At 40.9% G+C, this 19,135-nt stretch overlaps 2 protein-coding genes across 8 annotated transcripts in view; one reads left to right on the plus strand and one right to left on the minus strand.

Annotated features, from left to right (window-relative positions):
* ZNF609 (zinc finger protein 609) overlaps positions 1–19,135 on the minus strand; it is a 190,727-nt gene that overhangs the window by 157,737 nt on the left and 13,855 nt on the right. For 5 of the 6 annotated variants that reach the window (XM_081507347.1, XM_081507346.1, XM_081507345.1 and 2 more), the window contains exon 2: positions 4,567–5,440. The exons of the other annotated variant lie outside the window; for it this stretch is intronic. In XM_081507347.1, the coding sequence (XP_081363473.1) occupies positions 4,567–5,313 (747 nt within the window). In that variant the 5' untranslated portion in view covers positions 5,314–5,440. The remainder of the gene's footprint in view (positions 1–4,566; positions 5,441–19,135) is intronic. 6 annotated transcript variants of the gene reach the window in all.
* Positions 12,431–15,785, plus strand: LOC145512825 (ribulose-phosphate 3-epimerase-like). Of its 2 annotated transcripts, none has more exons than XM_081507356.1 (2): positions 12,431–14,503; positions 15,530–15,785. In XM_081507356.1, the coding sequence occupies exons 1-2, from the start codon at positions 14,265–14,267 to the stop codon at positions 15,783–15,785; spliced, it is 495 nt and encodes a 164-aa protein (XP_081363482.1). In that variant the 5' UTR covers positions 12,431–14,264. The 2 variants fall into 2 exon arrangements, with proteins under 2 accessions (XP_081363482.1, XP_081363483.1); XM_081507357.1 differs by having other exon boundaries at positions 14,364–14,563.

The following is a 19,135-nucleotide window of genomic DNA, read 5'->3' on the forward strand; positions in this document are numbered from 1 at the left end:
TCAAAGAGCAGCAACCATTTCTGTTCTATTCATCAGTATATATCCAGCACTAAGAATAATACCTGGAATCTAAAACTCACTCAATTAATACATAGAATGAATGAGAGATGATAATGGTATCTAACAGTATATCATCTCTTCACAAAATGGTTAATATCCACAATATTAATACATTTAAGGTCTGCCTATTAGTGATATATTCAAGAAGCACAAAGGCAGGGTTTTGTTTTTTCATAGCTGCAACTGCCAAATAAAGAGGGAGCTGGCAATGTCTCAGTGATAACAATGAAAATTTGACTGAACAATAATACTCCAGAACACAAACACACACTCTCAGTAAGTCAAGCTCAAAGTACATTCTTCCCTCTGTATATACAATAGAAGAGGCTCAGCATCAGCTACAAATGGCTGTTCTTTGTAAACATCATCACCTTACCAAAGAAAGCGAAACTCAAAGATCCATTGTTTACTGAGTGTCTACAATATTAAAATCAATACAGAAAACCAATGAAAGCAGTCTTAAGAGCATCTGGGCATTTATTAATACACCCAATGTTGTTAAGGTAGTCTTTAGAGTGGGAAAATAGAATCCTTCATAATGAAGGATTTGTTAAGAATCCCAGAGTAACGATATGCTACAAGAGCTTGGAAACAAAAATCCGGCTATGCCACTGACTACCTCTGAGAGTCTAGGTAAGGCGCATGACCTCCCTGGTCTCAGTTCCCTCTTCTATAAAGTGAGGCGATTGGACTAGATAATCTTTCTCAGGGCCCTCCTTGAATTACAACACCCAGATGGAAAACAGAGGTGCTAAAGAAAAACTAAAATTAAGCTCAGACTTCATTGTAGTTTGAGAATGCATCTCTGTCCCCCATAAATATCAATTCAACTTCTTTTTACTTTTTTCCATGAAGGAAAATGCTTGAGGGCATGTGGCTTCAGGAAGCAAGGCTAACTGCTATGTCATCTATAGCTGAGAAAGAACAGCTAGCAAACGAGGAAGGTGTTAAGAGAGAAAGCCTTGGATCATAAGGAATAAAAGAGATCTGACCTTGGTTGAGCAATGAGGGATTGCAACATGAGAGAAATGAGCTGGAAGGCATAAACTGGGCAAGAAAACAAAATCAAGGGCAAAGGAAGATGCTCTTAGAACACAGGATATGATAGCAAGCATGATCGGAAGGCGAAAGAGCAAAGAGCACACTTGAGCTTTCTTTGTATCCTAAACTAATGGGGGAAGTGGTAAGTATGCGTATGCAGCATTCTGAGAGCAGCAAAAGCTGAGACACAAATATGGGGAAAGCACACTGCAGTGTTTCCACCTTCCAAGATCAAAAACAGCAGCTAAAGAGACAAGGAGAGCTTCTGGTTGCAAACTTCTAGATCCTTTAGCCACTAGAGCTTTACTTTACATGATTAGGTGGGGAGGCGGGGGGGAGCCTCACCTTAAATTCCTGGCTTAAGCCCTATCTCAAAGTCAAGACAGATCACTGCCTTCGGTGGTACGGAAATTCTTTTTCTTGCCTGTCAGAGCAGCAGCGCGAGCACTAAGCTAGGGACATTCAGACCAGCACCCTCCCTCGTCCTACCTCCCCCTCCATCCTTAACTTAACAACCTATCAATCAAATCAAAGGCAAGGGAACAGACAGGAGCCGGAAGGCTCTGCCTTGTTTATGCCACAACATTCTCTTCCCCCATCTCTTCAGCTGGCAGGAAGTACGAGGCAGGAGTGTTCGATGACAATTCAGGGCAGCAGTAGTTGCTAAGAGCCATCTCTGGTCTCTCCTAGAACTCTGGGAAACAGCACAGTGAGCCTTGCCAGAGAGAAGTATGGGGAGCAGAAGTGAGATCCCATGAAGGGAAATCTACTTCCTTTGCTGATAGGAATTAGCTCAGCCATAGACTGAGAGAACATACTGAAGTAGAGAATTTGAATATTCAAATCTCCCTCATTAGCTAGCAGTAGACATGTAACAATTCTGTCCTACACCACAAACTCCATTCTCTTCTCTCCTGTTTCCAAGGGGCTAGAGAAGTGGGTATGGGTTAAGGAGACTCCAGCTAAGAACGCTTCCAAATTTTATGAGTTTCCCCTCTTCATGACAATTTCCAGTTCAGCATATGTAATTCCTAGATTATATCAAAACATCTGTTTTGCTGTTTTGGTTCTGTTGGTTGTCCCCACATGGACGGAACATTCCAAACCAGTTAAGCAATAGGCAAGCCCATATCTCAGAGAGAAAAATCCTAAAGAAGTTTTCAAAGACTTAGCTTTTAAGGTAAAGTATCAATCACCAAACACTGACTCAAAAACCCCTTATGCCCCAAAGCCTGGGGTCCTTGTTTCTCAAAAGCTACTCTACTCCAAGATTCCTAACCTGGTTCCCTTTTGCATCTTCCCCTCCTCCCATTCCAGAAATGCTGTCTCTCTGCACAGTGTTTTCATCTCCTAGCAACTTCCAAACATTTATTTACATAATTATCTATTCTGACGGCCAAATGCTTTAGAATGGCAGCCCCCAGAATCAGACCGTTCAGAAGGCTTGAGGGAACAAGGTAAAGAATTGAGAAAGCAGGCTCTTGCCCAGAGTAACACCAAACTGCGCAGCAAATTTCCTCTTTTAAAAGTACTTCTCAGCACTTTCATCTTTCCTCCAAAAACAGAAGCACAGTCTCTCTTTTTTCTCTCTCATTCCACTGCCCCATTCTCAGTCTTTTTGGGAGACAAGGTGTATAATACAGCTACCTTATTAAGAAGCAAACCTCCTTTGACCAAAATATATTCTTAGCTGAACATACTGTATCTTTCAGCCCAATTATAATCTGAAGGGCAGCCACCTACCTAGTCCCTGAACCTGTAAGAGAAAAACGGTTCCATTTGCTTCTCTGTTGGAGACTCTCAAGGACATTTAGACTTAAACTCAACATGAAGCTAAGCATCATTAATCCTTTCACCCACAGACCACTACTGGGCTTAGAAGATTGCAATATGAGTCAAGAGTTCTAAACAGAAAGGAAAATGAAGGTCACCTTCAGAAGTGGCCACTTTTCAGCACAGGAAGAACAAAGATTATGAACATGAAGATATGTAGCCAAAGCTTACTGATGCCAGGTGTAGGGAACAGTCTAAAGGGCCTGGAACAGAAGCAAGAACTCCTGGTACTCCTAAAAACAGTATTACCCATCTGCACCCCAAAGAAGATGGTAAATCACAGCCAGCACAGGATGCACCACGCCAGTAACCTGCTGGGACTTGACTCTGCTGAGGTGGCCTGTAGCATCTGTCACCTAAACAGCCAGTCTCTCTGGCAGCTGCCACTGGTAAAAGGGAATAAACCATTGGGTTATTAGTGGAAAAAAATTCACAGCCCTGTTACCAAGGAAGCCCAGATGTTGCTAAGACTTACAGATGTGCCAGAGGCAAGGACCAAAATACCTACAGCAAAGAAAACACAGCTAGCACTGAGAGGACACCACCACCCAAACATACACATCCAGCCTCTATTTATTAACACTTACATATGGAAATAGGTATTCCCTGTTGCAGCTGATGCAATTACAGAGAAGTCAATTTATATTGCATCTGCTGGGATCAGCTGAAAGCACAGGGTGAGCAGAGAGCAGAAAATCAAGAGCCAATGAACAGCTCATTACCAGGCCAGCCGCTTTGTAGGAAATTGTAAGCTGCAGAAGTTTAAGGCAGCCTGAGCTGACCCTACACTCACAACCACTCTGCTCCAGGCCTGCAAGCTCCATTTTCCCAAAGGAGGAGAGCCCCTAGTGGGGCTGCAGGCACCTGTCCTTCCAAGTCAAGCAGAAGGCAAGGTATCATTACACTGTTTGGCAGCTATTAAACCACCAGGAGACTTCGATTCCCAATAGTTGAGGGAGATACCTGGCCAAGAACTATATGTTAGTGGCCAAAGAATCTCTTTCAAGGCCAAAATTTCATGACCACAACACTAGTTCAAAAGAGCTGATTAAGTACCTCAGGACCCCTTGCTCCATTGTTTACTTGCCCCAAATGGGTCCTTTTGCTCTCTGGCAGTCACCAATAGAACATTTGGTAGATTACACATAATGAAAATTATTTAACCCTTTTCTCTTCCAGACAGCCAGCATCACCATTTATCCCATTAAAAACAGCACTCAACTGAAAGCCTATTAAGCTTATCAACTTGTTAAGTTTATCAATCACTCTAAGGATGAAATGTCAGTCAAGCTGGGAACCACATAAAGGCTGATGCCAATCTCTAGTAACAAGTGACTCAGGTGGGCCAAGGACAAGGTGGGAGGTTCTTGGCTTATAGAAAATTCATTCTATCATGCAGCTGCCCCCAACAACAGATATCCTTCTCCAAAATGTCCAGGCCTGCTGTTAATGAATCTGCAGGGAATCCCCTAATTTGGAACAAAACCACATTATCATTACCAGCTGCTCTGACCTTGTAATTGGTCATTACCCACAAACTAATGAGCCTCCCACAGAGTGCACATAGCATTAGGTGGTTAGTCCGGGGCAGTTCTGACTGGCAGTGGGCAGCCAGATCTGGCCACCTCTTACCTTTTCAGACTTGACTTTCTTTAGCGGGCGACACTCATTCTCCCCTTCCTCTGGCTCCGGTTTAGCTCCCAAAGGGTTGAGTGCTGCCCCAGGCTCAATAGCTATACTCCCGAGTGGCTCCACAGCTCCTGGATCCACCCCTGCACTTCCATCATACTGACCACCCCGTCCTCCCAAGGGCACTGGCTGGAGGACCCCAGGATCCTTTTCTGCACAAGTCCCCACTCCTTCGCTTCTCTCCTTCTTGCTCTTAGACGAGCTGTTCTCCTTCTCCTTTTTGGAGCCCGCTACACTGCGGGATGCCTTAGCCGCCTTCTCTGAGCCCTTGGGAGCAATAGCAGCAACCAGGCTTCCTGCATTGGCACCATCTCCTGAGCGTCCCTGTACCTCTTTCTTGCTAGCTGCCCCCTCACTCGGAGTGAACAGGGACGTCCCTGGAGTGGGTTTGCTAGTGTCTTTGCCACTCTTATTCCTTTTGGATTTGGATTTGCCTTCCTTTCCTTGAGGACCTGGCACTGGGGTCACAAACTTGATGTTGTCTGGCAGTGTGGCCACAGCATTGGGAGCTGGTATCCCCACCTCCTTTGAGCCTGACATTTCCAGTTTCTGCTGGTCCTTTTCCAGATCGGCGTCCAGGTCAATGATGAGATTCCCTACGCCAATGTCCCATTCATCCCCACTGTCGTATGTCTCAACCGGGTTTGCATCCACTCCTTTCCCTCCGGAGGCTCCACTGCTCAAGGACATCTTAGAGTCAACGTCCCACCTCAAGATTCAAGGCTCTTCCTTGCCCCCAGCTTTCCTAGTTTCAGCTTCAGCTACGTTCTCAGACCTGCCACATTGGTCAGTACATGCCCAGTGGACAACATCATTGCTGGAAAAAGAAAATGTAAAGAGCTGTTAAAGGAAACAATACAGGCAAAGAGACAGCCTGAAATAAACTCCCACACAAAACAGTCCCTTGCGAGGTGGCTATCACATCACAATGGACAAGACAAACAGGTTCAGTTGTATTTCCAACCAAGTCACATTGGATCAAGGAAAAAGCTAATTCCCACTCCATCTCCCCAGGGGAGAGTACAATATTTCCAACTGCCCGGAGATTCTGTGCTAAGACTTAACTAGGAATTCTCTAGTTTCCCATTCCCAAGAGACTGATTTCTACTACCACTGCCAGCTGGCAATCTTCCCTCAGTCAATATGGGCCCTGGCACATCCCCCAGCACAATTTTACTCACATCTCTTCTCCATGCTTCTTCTTGAATTATCAGAGATTTAGAACATTGCCTAGCAAAGGCTAAATCCCTCTACTAACAGGCCTGTTCCTACTAAAAATAATATGGGACAGGGGGAAGGTATCTAATTGTAGGTAAGCAAAAGAGAAAAGTAAACAGGACTGGGGAAAAATACAATATCAGGATAGGGACAAAAACTGCAATTAGAGGAGACAATCCTCAAAGAGGATTTAACCCATCAGCTTACATTCAGTTAAGCCAGCCTTATTAAACTCCAGGTTTCAAATTATGTCTAAATAGCAGAATTCAATGTACTCTTTCCCACTAAAATCCTCATGAAGATACACAGACACACATTCACACAGAGAAAAAAATGTTACGCTATCAATAACTGCACAGTACTAAAAAACTTAATGTTAGAATGTGGTATAAGTCTCCCTATTCTTGTAAGATTGATGACACTATATTGATAAACATCAGGGCCTCACAACATGGAACAGAGATAGCTAAAAAGAGGGGTGGGTGAAGTAGGTGGTAAAAAAGGAAATATATATATTTCCTTGGGGAGTGTACCATCTCGAAAACCTAACAGCCAAAATATACCATCCAGATATTACTTTATGATGAAGCCAAAGAATTCTGTTCTTACTTACTCCCTTGTTTACCATCTTTCTATGTGCATTTAGAAAATAACTCTCAGAAGATGGCAGAGCAGAAAGAGGAAACCAGAGGGGGCACAATGAATCCTACGAAGTAAATATCTAACAGGTAAATGCTATAGATAGAACAGGGACAAGACAAATTGTACTTTTCTGCCTACTCTCTCAAGGCAGTGTCAAAGAACCAGGGTTCAAGAGAACCTGTTCAAGAGAAGATGTCACCCTAGGAGAACAGAGCTATACCAAGTGAATGCTTGAGAGCAACTGGGATTTAAGAGAAAAAAGGCTGCACATTAATCTGCCATTTAGCCACAGATCTGAGAAGAAAATCACTACTGCTAAAGAACCCGCCTGCCAACAAGGAGGCATAAGATGCAGGTTTGATCCCTGGGTCAGAAGATCCCCTGGAGGAGGGCATGGCAACCTCCTCCAGTATTCTTGCCTGGAAAATCCCAAGGACAGAGGAGCCTGGTGGGCTACAGTCTCTAGGATCATGAAGAGTCGGTTAAGACTGACATCACTTAGCACACACACACTGAGAAGAAAATACACCCTTTAACCAAGTAGAGAGCTTAGTGCCAACAGCAACCGACCACAGTTGGTATTGAGTCCACACAGATCTTACTTCATAAAAGGATGAACAAAAACCATGAGGGAAAACATAAGAACTATGAAAAAATGCCACCTGCAAGGTAAAAGCAACATAATCTCTGAATTAGAGAAATGACACCACTGAAAATGATCTAAAACTCTGAAGAAATTTTTAGTAAAATGCTTGGAATTCTCTATACTATCTACTGATTCATTAAAAAAAAATATGTATTAATTGCCTACTAAGTCCCAGGCACTAAACTATGCACTGGAAATACAGCAGAAAATGAGAGTGAATAAGGCAGTGGAACATGATACTGAAAATAATTGTATTATGAAGGGCAAAGAAATGGGAACACCAACTGAATCTGCACTACAAAGGATTATTAAAGCGTAGTTCTGCCTGACATCATAATTTATCACCTCTTCAATCTCTGCAACTGTGGTGAGGCTTAGAGCACAACCCACATTCACCTACCACTGACCCTCTTTCCTCTGGAGCTGCCCCATCATTAGCATGTAATGTAAACCATTAGACCAATCCCATGCTTTTTTATTCTTGGAAAAACAACAGAACTTTCAGAAGACCTTCCTCTAAAAAACAAACAAAAACTCTTCCTCTACAAAACAGGATGGTAATGAAACAGAGACTCTGGAAGGGTATGTAAAGGAAAGAATATAAAGTACAAGAAAATGTTAATGCTCACTGAGAGCTCCTGATAGTTCTCACTCTACTGTATGGGCTGACCTGTCAAGTATGGAGCGAGATAAACAAAGCATGACAGTAAGGAAGGCAGAGCATTAAGAAGATACCAGGCTGAAGTGAAAAGATATGAACTTAAAAGAATGTAATTTTTTTTTTAAAGGAATATGCAAGGAAATGAAAAATGTAACACCAATCAAAACTCACACAGAAATCAAAAAAGCACAGAACTAAAACTGTGGAAGAAATTACAAGAAAATTTGAGATACTCCTCTGGAGTAGTAGAGGATACTATTCCAATAGTAGAGGATCCTATTTCAAAGGAAAAAGGACAGCAAAAAGAAAATAATGAGGGAAATTAAAAGGAAGTATTTAATAATCCTCAAAGCAAAACTGAAGAGACTAGAACAAATGGGAAAAAAGCAACCCATCAAGACATAATAAATAAGTAACACCTTGAACTGAAAAAGATCTTGAAAAAGTTCACTATTTTTTCAGCAAAATGAATTTTTTAAAAAGCCAAACTTGCACACATTCTAGCGAAATTTTAAATTACAAAGAACAAAAATTAGGCCAACCTCAGACTGTTCTGTAACATTCAGACTGTTCTGTAACATTAAATGTTAAAAAAGAATAAAAAATTATAGTTTTGAAGAGAAAGTTATTTTTCAAGAATCTTACACTGAGTCAAGTTGTTTGTAATGTGTTAAAACTATGGATTTTTCCATTACGTAACACACACATATCCATCTTGTTAAAAACTATCTGAAGCATTAAAGTCACTTCAGTGTAGCATAAATATGAATAATTCCTGTAAACATAAATATCAAATTATTTTTATAATCTTAAGAGTAAACTCAATGCATATATTCCTGGAGAAGATATGAGGCAAAATCAATGCTTATAATAATGTCAAACCTCAAAAATTACAGCCTTAATATCAGTAGAAAAAGAAAAGAAAAAGACTTCCTCAAATTCTTTTTGTCCCAATTCCAAATTGTTGTGGCAAATTGCTTTGGTTTTTCTAGTAAGCAGAAATATTGCCATTAACATTTTTTTAAAAGTGCTTCCTAAAAAGTATCTGGAGATGAAAAGAACATCTGATGGTCTGTGCTCATTTTCAGGTTCCACATCTTCAGTGAGATATTCATGAAATGGAGAGATAGCCAAGAGTATTGTAAAACATCAAGAAGCCATTTCATAAGAGAAAAGGTCTTAGAAACTGGTATTCTTTAGTATGGAAAGGAGTTAATTGAAGGCAGATGGGTATGAAGGTTGCAATGTGGAAGAGAAACTTATTCTGTGATGCTGAGGGTATAAACAGAACCAGTGAGTAGAAGTTACAGAAACACAGATGTTTAGTTCAGGGAAAAAAAAATGTAATAATCTGAAATTCCCAACAATGACCCACAATGCTTAATGAAGCCATATCTCTATCACTGAAAGCAGTGATCAGAAAAAGCATCATCTCCTGTCAAGCTAATTACACGAAGAATTCTTCTGTGTGTGGTAGGGGTAGCCTGGACATGCCCAGGGCCTTTTTCAAATCTGAAGTTCTATTAATGTACCTATCAAAAAGTGCCTTCCCTACTAGAAAACTACCTAGAATTTCTGAATGACCAGAATGAAAACAAAGAAAACATATCCTGAGAACCAATAAGTAGTGGTCCTGATGTTCTATAGAGAGCAACGCCCTCCTATTTCTGAGTGTGTTAAAACTACTTTTCAACCAGGTGACTCTTCAGAATTTCAGCTTTCCAAACCCAGCAGCCTTCATAGTAACTTCAATGGTACCTTTCCAAAGATATACTGAAAAACTGCCAAGGATTCTTTACCAGTCTGGCTGTAGCAGCCAAATCACTTTCCCTCTGCTCCCTCCAGCATCCCTGGCTTTATGCAGCTAATAACCAACTCTCTGACAGGTCACTGCAGAGATGTCTAACCACAGGAGGAAGGGTAACCAACATGGTAGCTGGAAATGAAAAGCACTGACCTGCTACTTCCATGGCAGAGAAAGTACAGAATCAGGAGAACCAATACCTTACAAAGACCACAAGGCACTTTCAACTTGCAGGAGTTTCTGTATATATTTTCCTCTCTTGTCTCCTTCTGCCTAACTGTACTATACTTCCCTATGTACCAAATTCTGGAATTACTTGCCATTGCCATTGCACTTTGTTCTGCACCTGATCATCAAGAACTCTCCTCTGAGTGGCTATAGCTAAGGGACCAAAATAGGCCATGACAATCACTCCCCATTCCCTGTGTCTATAACAACAAATGTTCAAATTCCCGTTTCCTCTCTGGAACCCAACTCCATCTCTCAGACTTCCAGCCCACAGACTGGTTTGTAATCACATATTTCAGGTCATTAATTGCTTTTTATCAGGGCATATGCCATAGATCACACCACCTCCCTACCTCAGTAATGAGCAAGGCCTCTCTTACAGGCTAAAAATGGGAAAAAGAGTCTTCATGAGAGGACTCTGGCTCTGCCCAGAGGACATAAACAGCAGTTGACCCTACTTATGTCCAAACACAATAAGAAAACTAATACTTCTTTTTCTGCTAGATAGAGCTCTATATCCATCCTAGAGGACTTCAAAGAGACAGGATCTCTTTAACTGCCAATTACCTATAGCTAATCTGGTCTAAGTAGCAAATTGTCCAGTGCTGTTTCACTGTAAATTTAACTGTCCTCCCCTCTTGTTACAGTTTTCGGATCAATCTTCTCACAGGCTTTGGTCTGAGCAAGTGACAGTTATGTTTGAGTGAGTATTATCTGCTCGTGACCAGACAGGTCATACGCATTTGGATGTGAGGGTGATCAGTCTTGGCTAGCTAGTTCTCACCAAAAGGTGTATGGACAAAGAAAAATAGGTTATGCTCAATTCCAGGAAGGCAGCATTGTGTAGAAAAAACCAAAACTGAGCTTAGAATCAAGAGAAGTGATTTCCAGACTCAAATTTCCAATGACCCTAGCCAGGATGTTAGTCAAGTTGCTTTATTAAATATTAATTTTCTTATTATAAAATGGAGGGAAAATCCATCATGGTTCTAAGCATATTATGAGGATCCAAATCTGAAAAATGTGACAACTCAAAAAAATAAAACGACCCAAATATTCTCATAATGTTCTACGGTCTCAACTAAAACAGGATTGTTTAACAGCTGTACAGGGATCTAAAGCATTTTAAATAAAGGAAAAATAAATATTTGAAAACCTTTTACAAATTAAATTATAGGTAGTACTGATATCCATTTGAGTTTTATGAAAGAAAATCGCAATCCTTTCTTCTTTCAACTACTCAGTTGTTCTGGTTTCCCACTGAGGCTAGGAGTACCTTCAGATGTGGCTCATGAAACTCTACACTATAGTGACTGACAGAAAGACTCCATTTTGCTTCAAAAATCCCTCATGGCCAAGGTACCAATCCCAAAGCTCATGGTTTTAACATCTGGATTATCTCTTCTACAAACTGTTCCAATTTACTAGTTTGTTGAGCCAACTACCACCACCCCTACCCGTGACAGGCCTTCAAACCTAAACTGTGTGAGGTTCACAGGGTTTGATGTCCCGGGAAACTGTCACTAAATCAGTGGGATAAAACAAAAGTTGCAAGAAGAAAACCAAATTATACCATCTTCCCTGAATTTCAGATGCTACCCTGAAATCACATCATATTCAGTCAACCTCAGGTGAGGCCAGTACAACATGTAAACCCTCAGTGGTGACTCAGCTTATCCAGCTGGAAGAACAGGCATCTCCCTCTCTACCTGCCACACTAGACCTCACTAATCAACTGAATTTCCAACTAGGGCTCTAACGACAAACAATCAACTTTCCTTTGGGTCTCTCCCTTAATTTATTACATTAATTACTGTAACAAAGGAACTGTGTCATATCCTCAAGTACCACAGCTCTTAGCTTATATCTCCAATGGGAATCAAATAAAGACAGACTAACAGTGCCACTTTGAGAAGATGGATCCAATTCAGCAGAGCTCCTCTGACCATGTGTCACTTAAGGACACAAGAGCAAAAGTGTAGCATCTCTCAGTCCCTCAGTGTTTATATGCTGCATATCATGAATAGTTTTATGGTCTTCACAGACTGCTATTCTCAGACAAAGACTATGAGGTTTGACCTGTTTCATTTCACATAATCAACTGACACTTCCACTAGACAAAGCTATTCAACAGGGCTCAGGTTTAGAGCCTTGGTGTTTGTCAATACTGCTTAGTACCAGCATACATTTCAAATAGGCTAAATAGCACACTAAACATGTAAATAATTCAGTCCCAACCCTACAGGGATTCACTGGTAGAACTGGTTCACAGAGAAAACCCTTACCAAGGCCTGTGTGTAAGTAGGCCAAGAAGCAGAAGGCAAAGATCATCTAAAGTAGATGATAAAGCTCTACCATCCCCCATCTCCTAACAACTGAAGGGCTCTGTAACCCTTTATAATTCAGTTCTCTTCCCCAGAGATAAACTTTATATACTAAAGAGGTGATTTCAAATTCTCAAGAAAAAAGTGGAGTTAGCTTAGGAATCAGGAGATTTAAGAAACTGGCCCTCCACACAGAACTGTTACGGCAAAGCTTTTCTATGGCTCAGTCTCCTCACCTCTAAAACAGGGAATAATATGGGTCAAGTTCACAGGAATGAGGGAAAGGAAAAAACTCAGGCATTTTTCAGGAAACATGAGGAATTACCTTCATTTTTATATTATATTCTAGATCTCATCTCCCTTTCTAAGTCTCTTAACTACTATCCTATAGTAACTCTAAAGCGTACATAAAGAAAACTTCTCTATCAAAAGATAGTATCTACACTCAGACTAACCATAAAAATAGTGGGATCCACACACACATCCTTTAGGATATCTAAGCCAGACTGACTTCTCCAGCCTTCTCTCAGGGCCACACTCTGTCCTCTGCACCCCATTCCCACCTTACTGCCGCACGGCGTTTACCTCAGACATTCCCTGCTCACACCCCACCTCCCAGTGCGATGATTTGATTAACATTTGTTTCTTCCACCTGACTGCATGGACCCTGAGAGCAAGAGGCTGAGTCTCTTTTGTTCATCATTATATCCTAATAACAGAGTTTGGGTCACAGTCCTCCCTCAATAAATATTTTGGTCAATAAATGAGTGAATGAACACTGCTTTCCTCAATGGGCACAACCATAACAGTGCCAAGGCTGCCATTTCTCTTCTTCATTCTTACTTGAGCTTGATTTGTCACTAGTTATAAACTGTCTCAATTACCTACCAGGCTTCAAACTTACCAGAACAGTGAGTGGATTTCTCTTTCTTCTAAGATACAGATAAAGGATACAGATTTATTAAGAGTCTAGGGAAAAAGTTAGAAAACAATCCAGTCCTCACATTTCTTAAAATGCCTAACTGCTCCAGAATATTCTCGGCCCTCAGCCTCATCCATGTAGAGCTGTTACCCAAAATAGGGCTAGCCCACAAACCAGGACATAACCAACCCTTGAGAGCCCTCATACTTAAATGTATGATACATTCTATCAGACTTAAAACTGTCCAGGTATCACATTTTAAACACCTATGAATCAAAGAGGACAGAAATCAGAAAAATGGCCATTTCTGAGAGGAGTTTACTGACTGGGAAGAAGCATGAGGGAAACTTGTGAGATGTTGGAAATACTCTGTTATCTTGAACTGGATGGTAGTTATATGGCCACATACACATGCAAAACTGAGTTATGCACTGAAGATTGGTATACTCAATGCACTTTATTATATGCACATTATCTTTTTTAAAAAAGGTAAAATCATACACTTATGAATAAAAGGACTATACTACTGGATCATGGTCCTGTTCCTAAAATAGCATTTCATGTGATCACAGGAATCAGGCCAGTAGTCTTCACAGGTTAGGATATTTAGAGGGATGGAAAAGAAAGGAAAGAAGGAAAGAAACTACATTTAAGGATTACCCTGGGCCTCACTATATTGTGAGGAGATTTACAGATCTGTTGGAGAGTCTGAATAAATTATAATAACAAACTAAAAACACTGAGGTAATTAATGATATTAAACCCTGGGAAAAAAACGTAAGTTGTATAAGAAAACATAGTAGTATACTAAATAGTTCAATATTTACTTAATAAATAATGGATACTGATAAAAGCAAAAATTTGATTTGATAAGGAGAGCACAATAGGATAGTATATTATTTTTTAGAAATACAGAAGTAAATACAAGAAAAAGACTGAAAATCTTAAAGCAGTTGCCTACTGGGAGTGAGACTTGGTGATGGGAAGGGGTAAATAGTGGATTACTAAAAACGGCATGGCCAATTGGGGTAAGGCGCCTTCATCTAGCTGGGGCTCTTGAGCAGTAACTTGCTCTAGAGAAACAGCACCACGGCGTCTGGCTACAAACTGGCTTGTCCACCCTCAACAGTGATGTGGCCATTTAGGGGCCAAGTGCCTCCAGATGCTGGACTCTGAGGTTGATTATCAGCACCTGGATGTACCAGGCGGGCGGGCATTTTGCTCTTAACATCACCTTTGGTCATCCTGTGGCAGAAAGCCTCCAAAAGCAGCTAGACCAGGACCCTTTCTTTGACATGTACATGAAGGTGTCCAGGCCAGAAAAGTGGGTAAAAACAATGGCTATAGCAGGAGCCAATCAATATATCTTTCATTTCGAGACTACTGAGAACCCAGAAGCTTTGATCAAAGACACAAAGGAGAGTAGAATGAAGGTTGGCATTACGAGTGGCCACAGGACTGGAATCAGCTTTCATTCCAATCCCAAAGAAAGGAAATGCCAAAGAATGCTCAAACTACCGCACAATTGCACTCATCTCACACAACAGATTGATTCCAAACAGGAAAAGGAGTACGTCAAAGCTGTATATTGTCACCCTACTTATTTAACTTATATACAGAGTACATCATGAGAAAACACTGGGCTGGAGGAAGCACAAGCTGGAATCAAGATTCCCGGGAGAAAGATCAAGAACCTCAGATATGCAGATGACACCACTCTTAGGGCAGAAGTGAAGAGGAACTAAAGAGCCTCTTGATGAAAGTGAAAGAGGAGAGTGAAAAAGTTGTCTCAAAGCTCAACATTCAGAAACCTAAGATCATGGCATCTGGTCCCATCACTTCATGGGAAATAGTGAGAGACTTTCTTTTTTTGGGCTCCAAAATCACTGCAGATGGTGACTGCAGCCATGAAATTAAAAGACACCTACTCCTAGGAAGGAAAGTTATGACCAACCTAGACAGCATATTAGAAAGCAGAGACATTACTTTGCCGACAAAGGTCCGTCTAGTCAAGGCTATGGTTTTTCCAGTGGTCATGTATGGATGTGAGAGCTGGACTATAAAGAAAGCTGCGCGCCAAAGAATTGATGCTCTTGAACTGTGGTGTTGGAGAAGACTCGTAAGAGTCCCTTGGACTGCAAAGAGATCCAAACACTCCATCCTAAAGGAGATCAGTTCTGGGTGTTCATTGGAAGGTCTGATGTTGAAGCTGAAACTCCAATACTTTGGCCACCTGATGCAAAGAGCTGATTCATTGGAAAAGACCCTGATGCTGGGAAAGATTAAGGGCAGGAGGAGACGGGGACGACAGAGGATAAGATGGTTGGATGGCATCACCGACTCAATGGACATGAGTTTGGGTGGGCTCTGGGAGTTGATATTGGACAGGGAGGCCTGGCGTGCTGCAGCTCATGTGGTCGCAAAGAGTCGGACACGACTGAGCGACTGAAACAAACTGAACTGGCATTGTGATCAAACCAGTAACTACAGTTGAGTATTTGGCACCATGGGCTAATCAGACAGATATAGCATTGGTTATGACAGCGGAACCCAGGTTTGGAGGGCAAAAATTCATGGAAGATATGATGCCAAAGGCAGGAGCTAACATGATCGTGTCTGGCAGTGCCATTATGAGGAGTGAAGACCCCAGATTGGTGATCGACCTATTAAGAAATGTTTGCTCAGAAGCAGATCAGAAACATTCTCTTGATCAATGAAACCACTAGGAGCCCAGTGTTTCTTCTTATGAGATCTCCTTTTTACTGGAAAACAAGAATATTGACTATAAATCATACCACAGTTCAGACAGTGCTGCTTTTCTGGGCAATTACTCATTCCGGTGACTAAAGTTCATTATGCAGAATGTTCCAAGAGGTTAGAATTTGGTCAGTATAACTTCATTTTTAGTGATGGAATTGAAAGATTAGTATGGTAAAATACCATTTTTACTAGGAGACCTGATTTTCATAAAGAGTAAAAATATGGCTGTAGTAAGGTTATGAACAGAAATATGTCTTAATGCCTAAGGAAGGCATGTTGGCTACTATGAAAAAAAAAGTCTTCTCTGAGTTTTTAAAAATAGTTTTCTTTGGTTTCTTAGCTGTTTTCGGAAAGCAAAGGAAGTTCTTCTGTTTTTCCTGTTTCGTGTCATTTTTGATTTATGTATGTGATAACTAAGTTTGCATCTGACTGGGAATGGCATACCTACTTTCCTAGCTTCAAAAACATTTATTATCATTTACTTTGTACCTTATATTTGATACATAAAAAAGTGTACTTTGAAAAAAAACAGTGGATTACAGATTTTCATTAAAAGCAATATTTGACCTTTAATATAAAACTCATGAGAGGACAAAAACAAAAAAAGTGTACATATTAATCTGATAATACTGATTATGCTGTGGTGTTGGAGAAGACTCGTGAGAGTCCCTTGGACTGCAAGGAGATCCAATCAATCCATCCTAAAGGAGATCAATCCTGGGTGTTCATTGGAAGGACTGATGTTGAAGCTGAAACTCCAATACTTTGGCCACCTCATGCGAAGAGTTGACTCATTGGAAAAGACCCTAATGCTGGGTAGGATTGGGGGCAGGAGGAGAACGGGACAACAGAGGATGAGATGGTTGGATGGCATCACTGACTTGATGGACATGGGTTTGGGTAGACTCCGGGAGTTGGTGATGGACAGAGAGGCCTGGCGTGCTGCAATTCATGGGGTCGCAAAGAGTCGGACACGACTGAGCGACTGAACTGAACTGAACTGGATGGCAGAAAGTGAAAACTAAAGAGCATCTTGATGAAGGTGTGAGAGGAGAGCGAAAAAGCTGGCTAGAAACTCAATATTCATAAAACTAAGATCATGGCATCCGGTCTCATCATTTCATGGCAAAATAGAAAGGGAAAAAGTGGAAGCAGTGACAGATTTTATTGGGCTCCAAAATCACTGCAGACAGTGACTGCAGCCACAAAATTAAAAGATGCTGCTCCTTTGAAGAAAGCTATGACAAACCTAGACAGTGTATTAAAAAGCAGAGACATCACCTTGCTGCCAGAGGTCTGTATAGTCAAAGCCATGGTTTTTCCAGCAGTCATGTACGAGAGAGTTGGTCCATAAGGAAAGCTGAGAGGCGAAGAATTGATGCTTTTGAATTTTGGTGGTGGTGAGTATCTTGGACTGCAAGGAGATCAAACCAGTCAATCCTAAAGGAAATCAACCCTGAATATTCACTGGAAGGACTGTTGCTGAAGCTGAAGCTCCAATACTTTGGCCACCTGATGCCAAGAGCCAACGCATTGGAAAAGACCTGATGCTGGGAAAGATTGAAGGCAAAAGGAGAAGAGGGCGGCAGAGGATAAGACGGTTAGACAGCATCACCAACTCAATGGACATGAATTTGAGCAAACTCTGGGAGATAGCAGAGCGCAAAGGAGCCTGGTGTGCTGCAGTCCATGGGGTTGCAAAGAGTCGGACACCACTTAGCGACCGAATGACAACAATTAATCTGATAAATAAAATATTTAAAAATAATATTATAAAAAATATACTTTTCCAAATATTCCTGGATTCCCTTACAAGTTACAAAACATATTAATCCAATAATTTATCAAAAATCTTATGAGAGGCAGGAGTGAAGTAGGTATAAAAGGGCAATGTCAGGTACCTTTGTGGTACTTGTACCTGTACCTGTACCTTTACCTGTGGTTCTGTATCTTGACTGTGGTGGGAATTCTCTGGTGGCTCAGATGGTAAAGAATCTGCCTGCAGTGCAGGAGACCCAGGTTTGATCCCTGGGTTGGAAAGATCCCCTGGAGAAGGCAGTGGCACCCACTCCAGTATTCTTGCCTGGAGAATTCCATGGACAGAGGAGTCTAATGGGCTACAGTCCACAGGGTCACAGAGTTGGACACAACTGAGTGACTAACACAAATACACACACTCATAAGTGCTACAACTAAAACTAGGGAAATCTGAACAACCTGGGTAGATTGTATCAATGTCAATATCTGGGTATGATATTGTACTATATTTGCATGACATTACCACCAGGGGAAACTGGTAAAGGGTACAAAGGTTCCCTCTGTGTTATCCTTACAAATGCATGAGACTCCTACAATTATCTTAAAAGTTTTAATTAAAAAAAAAACCACACAAAAAACACTTCTAGACCCTATTTCTAATTTCTACTACCTCTAGTGTTAACAAATTTTATTTATTTACTATTGATAAGAGCAATCCAGTAATTAAGCTAAATTTATTTCTAATTTGAAAAGGTTCTCTCTATCCAATACAGATCCTAAGAACTGGTGAACAAGTTCTTCTCATCACTTGATGGAGTCTGATAATATTCCCTCTGTCTTTAAAAACTGGACTTTTTTTTTTTTATCATTTTACATATTTTCATTAAAGCCTTCACTTCATTTGGTCTTCAGTTCTGATACATACTTCTTAGGGATGAAAAGAAGGCACAATATGGACAATTGTACAGGGGGAAGTTTATTTTTTATCTTTCTTTAGTTCTCTTCCTAATGATGCCTAGCATTTCCCTGGCAGCACACTGAACTAATTTTTCAAGGAATAGCTTACCAAGATTTCCAGGCTCCTCTAGGGGCTGAAATACTCATGCTAGCAGAGTGGTTTGGACTTTCTGCCTCCTTTTAATGTAATACTATCCACACTGAAGTTCATCTTCGAGTTTTCATCCCTTCCACACAGCCAAGATACTTTGGAAGCATAATCTTAAACAATTTGGGAACCTAAGCACTTGAAAGAGCTTAGTGTCATGAGAAAACCTGAATATGTCACTTTTGTAAAACATTTATTAAACTGTCAAATAAAATGAGTGTCACTGCTTAAACCCTTCCACCTAGAAGAACTTATCATTGAGATGATTTCTGGAGGTAATGTCATGAGAAACCAGCACAGTGCAATGGAAAAAAAACAAAACAAAGGAGGAAGCAGGAAAAGCTCAATTCTAGTCTTACTCTACCTGTAGATGTTCAAGAATCTTGGGCAAGTCACTGCACTTATCTGAGCCTCTGTTATTTCACCTATAAAAAGCTGAGATAA

This window comes from Giraffa tippelskirchi, chromosome 7 (genome assembly GCF_054371585.1).
Source record: "Giraffa tippelskirchi isolate mGirTip1 chromosome 7, T2T-mGirTip1v1.2.pri, whole genome shotgun sequence".
Taxonomy (NCBI): domain Eukaryota; kingdom Metazoa; phylum Chordata; class Mammalia; order Artiodactyla; family Giraffidae; genus Giraffa; species Giraffa tippelskirchi.

What these genes read in the sequence shown, in the direction of transcription:
- LOC145512825 (XM_081507356.1), top strand. Translation starts at nt 14,265, where the DNA reads ATGTACCAGGCGGGCGGGCATTTTGCTCTTAACATCACCTTTGGTCAT. An exon ending in AAGGAGAGTAGAATGAAGGT is followed by an intron (nt 14,504 to 15,529) that starts TGGCATTACGAG and finishes AACAAACTGAAC; the next exon opens with TGGCATTGTGATCAAACCAG.